Below are 17,737 nucleotides of genomic sequence, written 5' to 3'. Positions count from 1 at the left end.
GCACAACAAGGATTTCATAGGGACGAAACAGCTGAGGATTTGGCAAAACCAGCAGTTGGAAAAAAATAACTGATAGAGGGATTTTACTCTATCAGTTATTTAACCTAGAAATACATGCAAAAAAAAAAAAAAAATGGAGAGAAAAATGGCAGTTAAGATGGCCGTTAACTGAAGACTCAAGAGAAAAAAAAATGTCTGCACAATGTAGTATGTAAATACAATGCAATCTCTCTATATAAAATGTTAACGCACGTGACATAGAAATCTCTTTTATTAAATATTGTTGAATGGCAACAATAAAATGTAAATAAATCACTAGACAAACATTTCATGTTATTTCATTGAACATTGTTATAACTTCATTTCATTCAATATTTCGCTAATTAATGAAGCTGAAATGTATCATTAAAATGTGCTGGATAAGACATTTAACAAAACTTTTGTTCACTCAAAGGATAGAAGACGTAAAAGAAATCAAGAAATAAACGTCAAACAAAGATTAATTGGGCGTGAAAATTGTCATAACCATTTCTAGGTGAGTAATTGCTGTGATTTACCTATGGAAAATGGATGAACGTATCTTTCAAAACTAGTATCTCACAAAATTGATTTTTGTAGCATCGTAAAACTCAAAAAATTACCTTTTTTAATAATATGAGTTTCATTTATATGCTACGTTTTCTTTATTTTTAATAACTTTTAAAAATATAATTCAAAATTTGCAGCAATTTTTAGTGTTATGAAATCCAAACTCCTTCAACCAAGCATTAAATCGCGTGCTTTTGCCAATGCTAAATTAAAGACAGGCTTTCTTTGGGCATTAATTATGAAGTAGGAATTTTTTACTTCCGCTTTTTTTAGTTTGCATGTTTATTAATTTGATTTGAATCATTCAAGTAAATTCATGCTTTCCGGTCTTATCAAACATACAAGGTAAAATTTAAAAATATATAAATTCCACATTAAAATTTTACAGCCCAGAAAGTTAATCTGGGTGAATAAACTGGTTGTTAAGGCGGCTAGTTTCTAAATAAATCAAATCTACACCAATCAGGTTGTATTCAGAGTTCACCAAGTAAAATTATTCGAAAGAGAAGGAAAGTGCTTATGTAAAATTGAAAGTGGAAATATCGAGCATGCATCAGTGCACTGTGAATGCTAGGAGGGAAAAAAAAAAGAACCAGCTGGCCGTTTGATTTAGTGAAAGCAGATGATTCGAGCAGACTGACGGTGTAGCAAAAAGTATCTCTTCAATCCTTATGGCCCTTAAACTGTTTACTTAATATTTGCCCTCCTTTTTTTAATATTGGTCTTTTAGTTGCAAGGTGACAACTTTTACAAATAGTTGTTGAGAAAATACCGAATTAATGAATTTTCTCCCGGAGTCGGCGAAGTATTTGGGCTATTGGGAAGAGTTTCTTTGAGGCGATCCATCGCATTACCTGAAAGGGGGTGTAAAGGTTTTATCATCAAAGTAATAGGTATGTGTCGTGTTTTGAATCACATTTGTTAAAGTGATGATTGTCTGCCCTGCATGTGAGAAACAAGAAGTAAAATAAAAGAAAAAAAAAGAATAAATAGCATTTGCAAATTGTTTTTTCTCGGTTGGTTGATGAGGCCAGAACTTAATGAATGGTAATATGGAGTGGATCTCTGTTATGAACTTATTTCAAATAAATAAATGTGAACAAGCATCCATTTGGGAAGCCTTTCAGATGTCATTCCTTACGAACAGTGGATGTCGTTGTACCAAAGGACATCAAAGTCTGCAACTTCAAAGCCACGGCTTTCCAAAAACTATGGGTTCCTCTTGCTAGTAAACCATCTCCGAAATTTACACACGAAGATGCTCTTTCGTTTTTCGCGAGACCTTCCCATAATGCTGTCTCATAAAGGGTCAGACCGCAAAATGAGTAAATGTTTATAAAAGTGCTTTTGTATTTAGATTTTAGATCTAAAGTATAGAAAAATTATCTTGCATATATAATTTATATGGAAACTATACTATAAATAAGGCACTTATACATTATACTTATACATATATAAATAAGGCATATACTATAAATAAGGCACTGCAGTGTAGCCGGAATTAGGGATTGCAATACCGGACCAAAATTTCAATACCGGTATTCGGTATTTTTTAAAATCTTAATACCGGAATACCGGTTTTAATACCGGTATTAGAAATTTTAGAAAAAGAAAGAAAACACAGGTGTTTCCTTGTTTTATTTGCCAGTTCTGTTAGAGAGTGTAAATATCACAAAAAATAATTTGTAACTTATAAATTATAACAGTATATAATCACAAAAAAGTAAAGAAACATCTTATTTATTTAAATCACAAAAAAAGTGTAAATAACACTATTCAGTTTGTGGTACTATTACAAATTTTTGAAATGTGATCTTAAAAAACATAATGCATCCATTGTACTGTCATTAAGTCTGAAAAGTAATTTTGTGTAAAAATGACCAGCTGTTGAAAACGCTCTTTCGGCATCTACGCTAGTTGATGGTACTGTTAGCAATGCGTGATATACTTTTTCCAAGTACTTACCTCTAAATCCCTCATCTCCAAATAAATCGATTTCCCGTTGGATGGTTTTGGATATAGCTGATTTCTGTATTGTATTTTTGGTTCGTTGAAATTTTATTTATTTATTGCTAATTCTAATTTTTGTTCAAGAGACAATTCCTTTTCACTATCGACAGTAGTGACATCATAATCTTCTATAATTGAACCGAATTCTTCTGAATGTGGATAGGTTTGTGGGTAAAAAATGTTAAGAAAATTTACTATAAACTTAATCAGATTTGAATTGGTTATTTTCTTTTTTTCATTTTCATTTTTAAAATCATTATAATTATGTAAATACCATAAGACATTTTCATGCCTTTCTTCTGCGAGATTTTCCAATGTAATATATAATTCTTCAGAGAGTCATGTGTGCTCTTCTTTCAGTGACTGCAGCATGAAATTTTGTGTTGCATTAACTATTAATAAATTAAAATCTCTCCGACATAATGCCTCAATAGTCAGTTTTATTGGAAGTAGAGCTGAAATAATTCTGGATATTAAATCGAATTCACTATCTGAAAAATCAATTTACAGGTTGAAGTCGATTATTGCTTTTTGCATTGGATTTCCCACTTTCAAAAATCGTTCCATCATTAGGAGTAAACTGTTCCACGTGTTTTAGAATCTAATATTAACATATATTCTGTTTTATTTTCAGTTAGTGTATATTTTAGTAATATGTCATTTTTATAGGGGAACGTTTAAATATCTTAACAATTTTTCGAACTTTATAAATTATAGGAAGCAATTCTTGATAGGTTAATATTTCATCCTCATTAGCAATATCTTCTTCAACAATTACATTATCATTATCTTCACTGTCAATATCACTCTCACTCTTTTCAAAGTTGGAATCCGAAATTTCTATATCCACAGTATTTGGATTCTTCTATTCTTTATTTTTTTGGTATAACACATCTATTACTCTTAATTGAATTCCATGTGCATAGCACAACTGCTGATTTGTACCAATGAACTTTCCAACTTTTTTTCATAATTGTTGCTTCGTTATGGATACATATATATGGATATTTTCTTTCAGGGATAATCCATGTTTCGCTAATTTAGATTTAAGCAATTCATTAAGCCATTCATTAGCTAATTAATTTCGCCCGTTATGGAGACATAAAAACAAAAACGTATACTATTTTGCTATGTTCGCGATACCTGAACATATAGTGGAGACAATTTTAAAAATTTCTAGTAAATACCGAAAAATCGGTATTTAAACTTGTGCATACCGGTATTACAAAATTGTACAAATGGCTCAAAATACCGGTATTCGGTATCCCGGTATACCGGTATTGCAATCCTTAGCCGTAATGCACAGCTGCTGAAACCTATCCTAAGAAAAGCAGGGCTTTGACTTAAGGTAATTTTTGCATTTTTGTAATTAATTTTGAATAATTTCATTATTTGCCAATGTAAAAAAAATGAATTGATGTAAATAAGTTTAGGTTTTTTTTAGTTGTAAATTGCTATTTTTCTCTTCAATTCATTAAATCTCAAAATAAATATTTTTATTGAATTTGCTTGTATTTCTTACGTTACGTTTTTTTAAAAAATTACTTCCGTATTTATTTAGGAAAATGCTTAATAGTACAACATTTTTTTTTTTAATTTCCTTTATTTATCAATGATTATCCTTCATTTATATTCACATTTTAGTTTCTCAAAACATTTATATTCACAAGGAACTCCCCACCTCTGCCTTCTTTGGAAGAGAAAAAGCTGTCTTCTTCCACACACAAACTGGGAACTAGGAGAAATGAATTTTATTACTGCATGTCACCAGCGGCACAAACGTTGTCGGTACTTTTTGCGCCCTACAATGAGAGTAATACATGTTTCATTGCGCGATTCTTGGATACTGAAAACTATAGATTGTTGATGGATTTAAATATTACGTGTAAAATGAAATGTATTGATATATCGGTAGTTGCATTAGGGTGTTGTATTCCTAGAGCTCGTCGGCGCAAGCCACTCTTAATACATAAGTAAAAAAATATTTGAACCACTAAAGAAAATTGCAACACAAAAAATATAAACCGAAGTTATCATCAGAAGTATAAAGCAATCATGTAAATATTTCTCTTTTCTTTATTATGGCAAGAAGATGAAGTGAAATAATTATTTGTTCATATCCGCATTTATTTAAGAAAAGAAAATTTTCCCAGCTTTTACATCAGCAACAACAGAGCAGCATTTGTAATTTTATGAATTTAACACAAAACAAATACCGGTGATTTGGGAAATTCAAACGATTTGGGTTTTAATTCCTTAAATAGAAGCCAAGATTATTTTCTTTCAAATGAAACTCCCAACACTGTTTCATGTAGAGAAAAAATAATTATCATATTATCAAAGCTCTCTTCCCCAAAATATTCTTCTGAATGTTCATCATTTTCTCTTTCTTCTTCTTTGGACTTTATTTAATAATTTTTCGCAACTGTGGCCACAGCAGTGAAAGAAATAAAAAGCAAAAATTAATCAAGTGTTTACCTGCAAACAAGAAAATCACCCAACGCAAACGCTTCACCCATTATGCACTCTTAATTCTTTATGAATTATAGTTTCATGGGGGACGAGACTATCTTATTTAAATGCAAATGAAGCTTGTCCGCCATCTTGGTACTGTTTTTCTTTCTTCTTTTCTCTCCTTTTCCCTTCTCTTTCATCTAATTCGCTTTATGTCTGAGGGTGCTTTCGCATTATTAATGCAATGGGGAAAATAATTCTGAATTATGCTGACGTATTGCAAAAAGTAATTGGCTACGGCGCAGTTCTTGACTGCGACTGTTAAATTATACCCTTGCCTTCTTTTATCCGCTTTTTCAGGCAGAATCTTTTCTGCTGAACTCTCCGAGGGTTTCTCAACCGCCAAGAAGTGTTTGGAAGGGAAGATATCGTTTATGTAATTAAACCGTGTTCAGAAATGGGTTCTCATTAGAATAAGAAAAAGAAAAGTGGGCTTATCAATTAAATAGGATTTTGTTATTACTTTTATTCAACCAATAATAGAGAATTCACCAGAGAAATGGAACTCTTACTTCGGCGATATCTCTGATAACGACAGATGGTCCGCAGGATTTCGCGACGCAGTTACATTTTTTGATTCGTTGATATAAATTCACGGTCTTTTTGCTTCCAGATTTACAAGCTGAATTTTCGTTCCACTTAAAGAAAAGGAATTTTTGCAGAATAAATTGTAATTTATTCAGAAAAACATTCCGTTTTTACTCTTTTTAAAAGATTAGAAGAATAGTTAGATGGACTGAAATTAAATCATTTATACATAAAAAGGGATTAGAAAAAAAATTTCACAAATGTACATTACAGAGTATTTTTCAGAGTGCTTACTTTGAATGAGAATTTAATTGTTGAAATAATTGCAGATAACTGATAGTGTAATAATGAAATGATTATGCAATGGCTGATACAAGTTTTTTCTTGTTTATCTATTGGCTAGAAAAAAATATTGTGTAATGCCATCTTTTAATTAGTTACGGATGTGAAACTACTTGAGATGCAGCTTTCTTTCGCTATCTGAAACATTTACAATTTTATAACATTGTATGTAGGGCATTAAAAAGCGTTCATTCTTAGCGAAACACATTTTTGTTTGGAATTCTACTGCTTTTAAATGAAATATGTCATTCAAAACGCACTTTTATTTTCTATTCTTATTTCTTATATTCCTCGTAGAAAGTATTTTAAGCCTCTGCCCCTCTTCAGATGATACTATGGTTACTCCAGGTGTTTCTGGTTTGTTATATGGTGATTATGAATTAATTATTTTTCCTCGCTTGGACTGCTTGGCACCATACCATTACAGCTGGTACTTGCTTGAAGTATTTATTATCTTTCAATGTTATTAGTCTTATGTATAAGTTAGAGAATTCCTGCAAAAGTATTAGTTCTGTTTATAGAACGGAATAGCTATCAACGGATTTAAGAATCTAGAATAATTCGAAATCCTTTTTTTGCCAATTTATTTGTTCGCTGTCTGGATTGGAGTTCTTTTGATTATTATTTAAATCCAAAAAAGGAGAAATAGTTTTTTTAAATATTTTTATCCAAGTCACCAGCAGAACTGGTTACTACTTCAGTTATTCCACAACTTCCACACCTGTGGAAATAAGCTGGGGGAAAAACGCCGCTGACGAGGCATAGGAGGATTGAAATGCTTTAGACTATTACATATGTATCAGCTGTAATGAAAGGTTGCCCTAATTAAGTATCTAACCGGTTTTCAGTTGTATTAACAAGGATATTTTCAAAAAGAAAGATTTTAAACTATTTATAAAATGAATCCTTTAAAATAATATAGTCACGTTTTGTAAAAAAATTACATGTAGGCAGAACATTCGCGAAGCACAAGTGCACATTTGAAAAATTTCTTGTTTAAATGGCATTGTTTACTCCCTAAAATAATTGCAATAAAAGGCAAGTAATTCAGTATACAAATTCGAGAGAGAAATTTAATTTGTTGGAATTCATGGCGGGAGATGATGCGAACTTACCTCACTGTTGTGAATAACGTTTTTGATGCATCCTTCGAAACCTTCTCTGGTATGTTGGTGTTGCCACCTGTAGTCTGTTAAATACTGATGGTGCACACCTCCTAGCTGCAAAGGAGTGTTCACATTTAAAAACTCGTTGAAAGGCGGGATGTTGCTCTTAGTCTCGCATCGAGATCTGTTGATCTTAGGGGGGTCGGAATCCTCAATTTTTGCTTTCTGACAATTATCAATGACGAGGCGAATAGTCTGAAAAAACAAAGAAAAACATAAGCATTAGCTTATAAAGTGATTGCACAAACATAAATGTATAGCCAGAGACGACAAACGACTCAAGATGTCACCTTGACAGGACATTATCTTTTGAGTGACGTGAAACTGTTCAGAAACATATACTGTTCTGGATGGCATTAAAGTTTTGTGATAAACAGCTCTATTGTCGCTTACCTTCAGCTATCTAATAAAAGCGCATTACGACATGGTTTGTATTTTTTCAAGCGAAAAACTGTAGATTGTGGCAAGTTTATGACATTCCCAGTGTCATACTACAAAACGAAAATTGATCGCTTTCATAAGAAACTCATTTCCTGCTAGAGTTCAAGATAGTGGCCAGTGAGCCTCTTGATGAGATCACAAGGTCTGGTCTCTTAAGTCTAGGTGATGATTGTAACTAATGGTGAATATGATATAAGTTATGATAAAGTGCGATCTTGCTTCTTTAGGCTTGCTCACTTGTTTTCAGTTTACCATTACATTTTTTTCTCTGTATAGATTTTAAAAAGCTTTTGGCCCCTGTTTCAGGCAATAAAATAAAAATGACGCAAATAAAAGCTACAGTATGTGCCGAAACTGAATAAAACAAAGAGAAAAGAGTATCGGAGAAAATACAAACACTACATTTAATATTGCATTTAGCTTGAGGGATCAAATTTTAACCGTTATCGGACGACAGCTTTTTATATGTGATTTTCATTAGATTGGAGCGGATTTCGGTAAATATCTGATACATTTTCAGAGTCATAAGATTAACAATTTTAAATAAAGAACTTTTTTGAAAAAGTATTACAAATATATAAGTTTCAAATAATTTTTTATATCTTTTTAATGCAGAATATTTTTTGAAACAATCTTCAATACGAAGGAATGATTTTGTATTGCACGTTTCGCAGAAGCATATTGATATTTTTCTTCCTCCGGGAAACTAAGGATTAGAACACACTACGCAGTCATTATGTTTTCATTTAGCATCAAATTGCAAGATTTATAGTTTTCCCATCTAATCTCTCTTCACTGCCTGTTGTTGATGGCGCTCCAAATCGCGCAGTTTAACCTTCACTTTAAATTTCCAACTAGTGACACAACTATTTTCCGATTAAAGTTCTATGATGCCACTGCTAGTCTCGTCACTAGGATCAAAATTACTTTGAGAATTGATTTCAAAACATTTCTGGGCGCGATTCATTAAAAAGTGAACAGAAAAGGTAGTAATGTATCACTGGAGATACCAATTGCTCCATAGTTGATGCTTAACTGACAAGGCAATGGTACCCGTATTTCACAGAAAGTGAGTTTCGGTATGTTCTTTCTTGTCACGTGATGTACGACCGTAGCAACAAAGCATTGTTATCACCTGAAAGGTGACTTACGGCAGTTAAGGATTAATGAATAAATTTTAATAAAATTTCAAAATGAAAATATAAAATATCATTAGTTAATAATTTTGCATCATTTTTATGCAATTATTGAAAATGAAATACTCTTATTCTTTGTACAATACTATTCGAGGTTTTATTTATTCAAAAAATCCTATACAATATTTCATTTAATCCGTCATTTTTGGCCAACTCATATATAAATTAATTGATAGTAGACCTTTCAAACAATTTATCTTTCGTCATCTATCAATCGAATCTTAAGAAATAGTATCACAGGCGAGTACACATGACTTACAGTGGCTGGATATTTGCACGTGACATACTTCATTTTGATCCAGTTGAAGGTAATCTCCCCTTTCATGTCTAGTTGACAATGGGCATGCTTGTGTTCAAGACTGATACGTTAATCAAAATATTTCGATTAGCATCGATCAGCACCAATGGTGGTCATTGAAACATATTCACAAATAGGACTGGTATGTAGGTTGTCTTTGAAGATGGGCCTCGGAAGATTTTGCAACCAAATTCTGGTATTCTTCCAGAATTTTTCAATCTGTAAACTAATAAATGGACACTGATAAATGAGTTAGACGTTCAGTGGACAGTCTACAGCAAGTGTTTGGATATAATCTTTAAATATACACGGTAGTTCTAAAATCATGGGATAAACTTAAAGGGTAACCGCTACAAAGGGACTCTGTCAGGAAATTATAAGCTAATAATGAAAAATACTTTGATGGCATATGATCTAGCGATCTTATCGTTGGATGGTAGCAGATATTCTCGATATGACAATAACGGTTAAGCTCTCATACAGTTTTCAGTAACAGTTTTTCAGTTAACCACATTGTACTTTGCAAACAAATAGTCCTCTGAGCGGTCATCCGTTTCATTTCCAATCCAACGTTTTGTTGTAAAATGCTTTCTATTCTGTATTCCAGTCTTACTCCTAAATTTCGCCCATGATTTTAGAAACAGTCTATATAATTAGTGTTTGGACATGGATTCTCCAGACAAGTCAAACCGACGGAGTCTTGCAAGATTTTCTGGAGAAGTACGGAAATCATGTAATTATCCCTTATATGTAGGCATGGCCTTTTCGTATTAAATGTTTTATATGTCGTAAATGAATATTTCATCGTCCTGGAAGCAAAACAATAATCTCACCTCTCTGTCCCAGAAGATGTCCACTTGATGCCACTCCCCGTCGCTGAGGGACTCGTCGACAAAGACGACCACCTCTGCTGTGCCACTTCCGAAGTCCACCAGCAGGCGAGGCCGACCAGATTGCAGCTCGAGGGAAATGAAATCCTGGGGCGCCACCTCCCCGACGTCCGGGTTAGCGATGGGTCCATTGTACAGTAACAAACCGTCCGGCTTGCGGGTCATGAACTCCAGGCTTAGGTGGGATCGCTCGCACTGCTGGAGGGGAGGGAACCACGCCCACCCACGACCGTCGAAGCTGCGTGTTGTCAACTGGCACTGGGGGCCCTCGAAACCCTCCGGGCACTTGCAGCTGCGTTGATTAGATAGTTTAGAAATTGGTTTATTGATGATTTATCTAGTCTTTATGAATATATAAATGTGAAAGCAGAAGATACAAAATAATTTAACTTTAGAAATAACATTGAAAAAGAGAATAACCCCCCTCCCCCTATAATAAATAATGTGTAAAGAAAATGAAGGCCATATAGACATTGACTCATTTGTGGTCATTGGATGGTATTCTGGAGAATTTTAAAGTCTTAATTCGTTTCTTTCGTTGCCTACACATATCTTTAATGAAAAGAAACTGCAAAAATCGGCGGTCCTGAGAGTCACCTAAAATGGTGTAAGCATCAGCACCATATCGATCAATTCAACGTCTTCTTTTCTGAATGCGAGGACTGATTAGTGATGCCCACGAGGAAAAGTGAAATTGCAAAAGTAAAAATTTAATACCCTCTTTTCTATCCCCAATTAACATTGGAGGGCATTATCATTTCGAATATCAATGGTTATGTTATTATTATCCTGCATTTATATCCAAAGACTAAATTTTAAAAAAAATTATACAAAATCCCACAGTTATATTGGAATACTCTGAAGGATATGATGTTAAAAGTCAGTTTTTTACGAACTGTTTGAAAGTGTTTGGATTTCTGTTGTTGTGAAAAGAGAATTTGGAAGGATATTGATAATTTCGATTAGATTTTCTTTCATCGATGGCCTGTCCCTTGTTTAATTAGAAGATAGGTGGACGGGAAGATGAGGAGGAAGGTCCGTGATTGACCACTTTGTGGTTAGCGGCCAATTACCTCGAAGAGGATGTCAGTTTGGTGAATCGGTCAGCGTTGTAGCAGTAGGCCTCAACAAATCCTGTCGACACTGCTACGTTCAGTGGTAGAGGGGTAGTCGGCTGTATACAAGAAGAAGTCGTATTGGAAGAATAGAACAGAATAAAAGAATAAATGCGACTATACTCACGCTTCGCAAATTCTTAGCCTACCTGATAGATTTCTGAATGGGATTGAAACTATTCCACATATGACTTGTTAATTCTTATCTTATGATTTTATTTTCAGAATTCTAGCAGGACTGCCGGAGTTAAGAGCGTTCACCCAGTTTTTGTTGCCCAAAATATTAAATATATAAAATTATGAAAAAAAATTAAAATATAAATAATTTTTTTGTAAAACAACGAGTTACAGTTTATCGTTTAAGTTGTGCCAGGGTTATTGCATCCGTACGATGTGATATGTTTCTTCACTCGAAATTTCAAAATGTACTGGGCTACTAGAGAGGTCAGTATACAGAATGAGACAAGAAAGCACTCCTCACCTCACACCGCCGTAGGACTCGAAGCATCGTCCCCCGTTGTAGCATGGCTGAGGCCTTTTTCTGCAAGTTTCTATTTCTGAGAAGTCTCTAGCTCCACATACGCATCTGGGCTGCACCCAGGTGTTCACCCCGACGAAGGATGTACGGTTGGCGTTGACGACGATCGGCTGCCTGTCCACCATGAGGGCGTTCGTGCAACTCGTCTCGCAGTTGAGGTTCTCGAAGAGGCATTCATCGATGCCCACCATTGTGATGTTGATGCCTACCTCCTGTTCGATCTGCAAGAAGGGGTGGAAAAGACATGAATTACGTTCCCTAACAAAGCTACCCTTTGTAAGAACTTCGTAGGTCATTCGATGCAAGGTAGGCGAGATGAGACGTCAGTCGGGAACTAAATCACACTTAACTGGCTGTTGCACTTACTTAGATACACAATGCTGCTAAATGCTTGGCAGGGTTCGCAGCTCATTATAACTATCATTAGACCAATGACAGGGAGGATATTGGCACGTCCGATTTGTGACGGACAACACAAAATCTTGGAAAATGATTAGCAGCATGAAATACGTGAAATGATTAGTAGGTTAAAACTTATTTGACAAAGAGGGATTTATTTGTGCAGTGCTCAACTGCTTTCAAAATACATCACGTCATTAATTGCTTGCATTTTGTGTCGCTCATGACTTGTCCGACACAAATCGCAAATCTAAACCAAAATTTCGAGGCACAAAAGTTTTATTATCTCAGTTGTGGTGCTCTTGAAGGAGGATATAGCCGGCTAATGATAAGAAGTAGTTGGTGGCGCGCCCTGGAAAAATATGTGTGGGTTTAGTTTAGTTGTATTACGGTCCGTTATCTTGAGAAACATGCGGATTGTTTTAGGACGAGCCCCCCAAATTTGAGCTTCGGTCAGAGTACAAAAACGACATTTGAGCAAGCATCTTCCTTATACCACAACAAAGGGAGTCTGCGATGGAATTCTAGAATTTCTCCCGATTATTCCGAAATAGATCTGATTGTTGGACTTGACTCCGAAGCCAAGTCTGCACGACAAATTTAATACTTGCCTCCTTTCATGACCATCTAGTTCGTCAGAATTAATGTTAAAATTTTCAATTCAATATTTTATGAAGCTTGGTCTTTTAAAAATTCCTTCAGCAAAATACTTTTAGGCTTCAAATTTCGATTATGATATATCTCATACTATAATGGAAGCCTTGCACTGTTATGTTCCTGGCACTATGCATCTATTTAATTTTGCGTCAGCTCCAATAAGATTTAAACTTTAAATTGAAGAGAAGGTGATAAAACGTCAATAAATGCAAAAACACTTTTTTTCTGAAAACAAACATGGTTTTTAAAAAATATTAGTGCAGAAAATCGAATCATTCCGCATTGAAATCTTGTGAGTAAGTACTACTATGCAATATCTCAAAGAATTCTACAATGAAAAATTCTCTGATTCATCATAAAATTCTGATTTCAGTTCACATTCAAAGGGATTAAAATGTGGTAAGTGATGTCTAATTTTATTTCAATCAATAAATATGTATACTTCTGAAAATAATTATGACGACTAAATTTTTTACCGTCCTTCGATCTTATGAATCCTATTCAGTAAAATGATTTTGGCAATGAAATGTTCCCAATTTCTGCAATCACATTTGGAAACATTACATATCATTACTACAGGGCAATTAATCATTTCATTATTTTAGGACAATCAGACTTGGGACATGCTTATTCAGTGATCCCGAGGCATAGAGGGATTATTTTTTTATGGTCTCACCTATATCCTTGGCTCCAGATAATTGAGGCGATTTTATTTTATTTTATTTCTTTCTAAGGTGCCTCATAAGTTACGTTATAATTAGAATAACAAATAAGAATCGAGGAAAACTGGGGTCGGCATTTCCAGTGATAGTTAAAATGATTTCAGTGAACAGTGATAGTTATAATGGTGATTAAGAAAGGGCACTCACCAGCTCCCTGTTGAGCGCGACGATACCATTCAGCATACTGGCCTTGAAGTAGGGTGACCTGTGGGCGGCAAAGCGGACGTCTGTAATGGGAGGACGCTCCTGCTTGAGGATGACGCTGAAGATGTCGACATTGTCCCGCCGGGTGGACGTCAGACTCGAGATCATGTCGCGAAACTTGTGGTACTTGCTTTTCACTTGTCGGTTCTCGGTCCAGTTCCACACCCGCACGAAATCTTCGGCGCTGATGCCTGTGGGAAATTACACATGCTTAGTGTTTTCATTTTAATGTTAATATGTACATTTGACATGTAAAACAACTACAACATTCGTTACGAATCGAAACATCCATTTTATCCATCATTGTTTATATTTGCGTATAATTATATGCAATACATTGCGTATATTTATATGTTTATATTGCGTATATTTATATGCAAAGTCACATGTCTTTCGCTTCGACATGTTTTTCGTCATAATCTCATTTATCGTGAAACTGCGAACATTACTGCATGAAGCTTATTTTCCTATGTATCTAATATTTTTAAAAGGTTATAATCATTTTCAGAATTTTCGTACATCTTTGAAAGCCTGGCTAAGGAGGAAAGGCGATTCAGCTGCAAAGAGTCCTTGACGATGAATTTTCAGGAGGTCATCTGAAACCAAAAATGCTTGTACATATCGATTTGACGGTTATTACTCTTTAAAATGATATAATTTTGCCTATTATTAATGATTTATTATTGTATTTTTATTAATAAAAGTTGCATTTTTTAGTTGCTACATTATGTACTTTTATTTATGCTATTTAAATTTATGTTGATAATTAAACCGATAAAAAGATTGTACGTGTATTAGTCATGAAAGTGAAAAATTATTAGTTGGTATAATCTCAGAAATAACAGTTTTGCGAGAGGACTTTTTTCTCCAAAGCGAATCGGCATCGAATAAACGGACACCTAAAATCCGGCCTGTTTCAAGTGGGCGCCTTTCCATCTGAAATGAATTTTGGTGATTACTTCTTACTTGGGTAATTCGGGTGTTCCTTGCTAAAAAATGCTTACCTGATATCCGAATGGATCCTGAATTGAAGATGGCCTCCTCTGGGATCTCCTTGACAGTCACGGAGACGTTGGCGGACACTTCCTGTGTGTGGACGCGGTCGTGGACGACAAACCTCAGGAAGTAGGTCCCTCCACTCGTCACGTTCTTCATCACGATGAGACCAGTGTCCTTGTCCACCTCGAAATTGGTGTGGGCGATGTTGTTCTCCCAGTAGAAGGACTTATCGGGCAAATCCCAATCGTCCAGGTCCTCCACGTGCACTCGACCGATGGGAGTCGGGGGAGATTCTCCTGAAATATTGATTGCGGTCATTTCGATACTTAACAGGTTCATACCTCTGACAGAGCAAAATGAACTTTCTTCAGAACGCAATTTCTCTTCCCGTTGTGTGTTCTGATTTCTTTTTTATTCGAAAGCTTTCAGATGAAACACAAAACCGCTTCATATGTCATATGTATTAAGTATGGGCATTGAATTGAGTCTCTCTCTCATTCATTATTTCTGGCTTTCCAGTCCAAAGCAGTTTTTTCACTGATAATAAGGCCCACACAGCTGTGAAAGTTCTATACGAATGGGCCGTTTTGGGGTCGGTTTCCGTTACAAACGAGGGATGTACAGTGTAAATACCACCAATAATGTCCCCACTTTACACCCTGAAGTAATCTTCTGAAAAACAAAGCGGACCATAAATATAGTACGTCCGGGTTAGTATTGACATGATTAACACAAAAAAGGTGCGTGTCCAGACTAAGAAAATGATTCGTACTTCATTTCGTCACTTCACAAATAATTATTTTAATCACACACATCAAGTAATAACATTTTTTACATAAATCATGTGAGGTTCGAATTTAGAATGGAGCATACCCACATGATGAAATTTCTGAAAGCCACTCTTATTAAATCTTAAATAAGTTTTCGAAATATTTCAATTATAACTGTGCAGGTTTATTGAAGATCTTATAAGGCTCATTTAACTGTCTTTGCATAGGCAATACAATTTAAAAGAATATTCTTCTTCTTTTGAGTCGTGCAAAGAGAAACTTTGTTGGTTCTGTTTGATTTAATTGGAATGCATACTGTTGCATATGACAGCTACGTCCCGTTTACCTTTCAGACAGGCGCAACCGCTTAATATCTATCATTTGCGGGCAAAAGAGGGAACTCGCTACTTTCTGGAATAACTCAAATACTTAAGATTTTTTCTGCAACTTTTATGGGAGAGGAAAATCAGTTCCCTTCGCTAATGACTGGTGTGGGGAATTAATCAGCAGATGATTTATGAAAACCTTCCATTTATAAAGCAGAAGGAGAGAGAAAAAAGAAATATCCAATTTTTGGATCATTTAATCATCCATTTCACTGACTTCTCGCTACAAACTTCAATTTTGTAAATTGTGAAAGAAAGCAAAATAATTGAATTTCTCTAAAAGAAAAAAAAAGTGCAAAGGTGGCAATTTTAAAAATTCACCGAGTAAAAAGTAAGGCGAAATTAAAAGAAACCCGAATTAATTTTCTTTCGTCTTTGTTGGAATGATTTCATCAGATATTTTTTATCTACAAAGTGAATTTCCTTATTAATTTTGATTTGATTTAGAATCACTTTTTTCACAGAACTGAAAAAGGTATAAATTATACTTAATAAAAACAATATTATGAGGATTACTCGCAATGATATTTTAACTTATCATTTCTATCAGCGACACAAGATTAATTTCTGCTTATGAAATCTGCTTCCTGATTCTGATTGCTCTCTAACTATCAATATCATTTAACCAGATAAGTGCGTTCGACATGTATAAAGGTCAATCCAAATCTTCATTTTAGCGCGGTCGATGCATCATTTTTTTTTTATCTAATAAAAATAAAACCTTATTCGCTTTACTATGATTTTTTGCAAAATTACTATGCAACCATCGCTTGATTTTAAAATGCGGGGCGTGAGGGACTTTAAAAAATAAATTTCGCAGTTAACTGTTAAATGTACAAGGGGGTCAAAATTAAAACACCCTACTCTGAGTTCTCTATACAGCGAACTACTCGCTGTAAAGGCTCCGAAATTGTTGAACATACTATTCAAGACATGGGGAAATAGATTACACGAAAAAAATATAAGTTCCAGAAACATCGATAGATGGTGCTGTACAACAGAAAATATGCTGAAAAGACAATCAGGGAAAAAAATACACATGTGGTATGGAATTTTTCCTTTCTGATTTCTATTGCAGATATAAAGGAAAATAAAAAATAAGATAAAAAAAAAGTGAAGAAACTTAAACTGTCATTGTAACTGCCATTTCGCACTGTAAGCACAAATTTTAAATAAACCCTTGTTTTGCTGCTGCTGTTCTGAGCATAAAACGGGATAAATCTGGAAAACTGTCATTCTTATCAGCGATAGCTTCACGCGTTACTTGCGAAGCTGTTTTATGAAAACAAAGGAAATGCTGCAGCTGCACTTCGAGAGTTCCGTCGACTTGAGAATTTATGCAAAGGTAGTATGCAAAACATGTTCGAAACTTTTTTGTACCCCAAGTGCAAAAGCGCAAATGTCTTGATTCAATTCAATATGCAAGATGGACACATTAGATTCTGTGTACAGCAGTTTCTTCGGCAACATTTTACTTATGAAAGAGTCATTAGTCACGCGTTTCCGGTAGCCTAACCATCTCGTTCTACACATCTTAATCCCTGTGATTTTTGAATTTGGGGATACTTAAAAAATCTTGTTTATCGAGGAAGTCTGATGACCTTGAAAAACAGTATCACTCTGCATGTGTAATGCATCCCATGACGATCTGCAGTAGAACAAGCTATCTACAGAATGCAGATTTTGCATCTTGAGGAGTTTCTACTGCAGCTGTAAGATCCTTGTGATTGAATGTTTGAAATAAATGTTTTACAAATGTGTATTTTGAGTCTTTTCAGCATATTACCTGTTGCACAGAGGAATCTGTCAGTTTTCTGGAACCAATTTTTTTTCTCGCGTAATCCATTTTCCCATGTCTTGAATAGTATGTTCAACAATTTTGGAACCTTTACACCGAGTAGTTCGCTGCATAGAGAGATCAGAGTAGGGGAGTTTTAATTTTGACCCCCTTGTATATTCTGCGGTATTATAACT

General features: G+C 34.7%; 1 protein-coding gene across 7 annotated transcripts in view; it reads right to left on the bottom strand.

Moving 5' to 3' along the window:
- Nucleotides 1-17,737, bottom strand: part of LOC129960609 (neural-cadherin-like) — a 726,863-nt gene that overhangs the window by 41,466 nt on the left and 667,660 nt on the right. For all 7 annotated transcript variants that reach the window (XM_056074153.1, XM_056074136.1, XM_056074161.1 and 4 more), the window contains 5 exons: nt 14,613-14,903; nt 13,552-13,799; nt 11,570-11,847; nt 9,917-10,265; nt 7,098-7,343 (listed from right to left, as the gene is read on the bottom strand). In XM_056074153.1, the coding sequence (XP_055930128.1) occupies nt 7,098-7,343; nt 9,917-10,265; nt 11,570-11,847; nt 13,552-13,799; nt 14,613-14,903 (1,412 nt within the window). The remainder of the gene's footprint in view (nt 1-7,097; nt 7,344-9,916; nt 10,266-11,569; nt 11,848-13,551; nt 13,800-14,612; nt 14,904-17,737) is intronic.

Source organism: Argiope bruennichi, chromosome 2, assembly GCF_947563725.1.
Source record: "Argiope bruennichi chromosome 2, qqArgBrue1.1, whole genome shotgun sequence".
NCBI lineage: Eukaryota > Metazoa > Arthropoda > Arachnida > Araneae > Araneidae > Argiope > Argiope bruennichi.
This window is presented reverse-complemented; position numbering and strand designations above follow the sequence as displayed.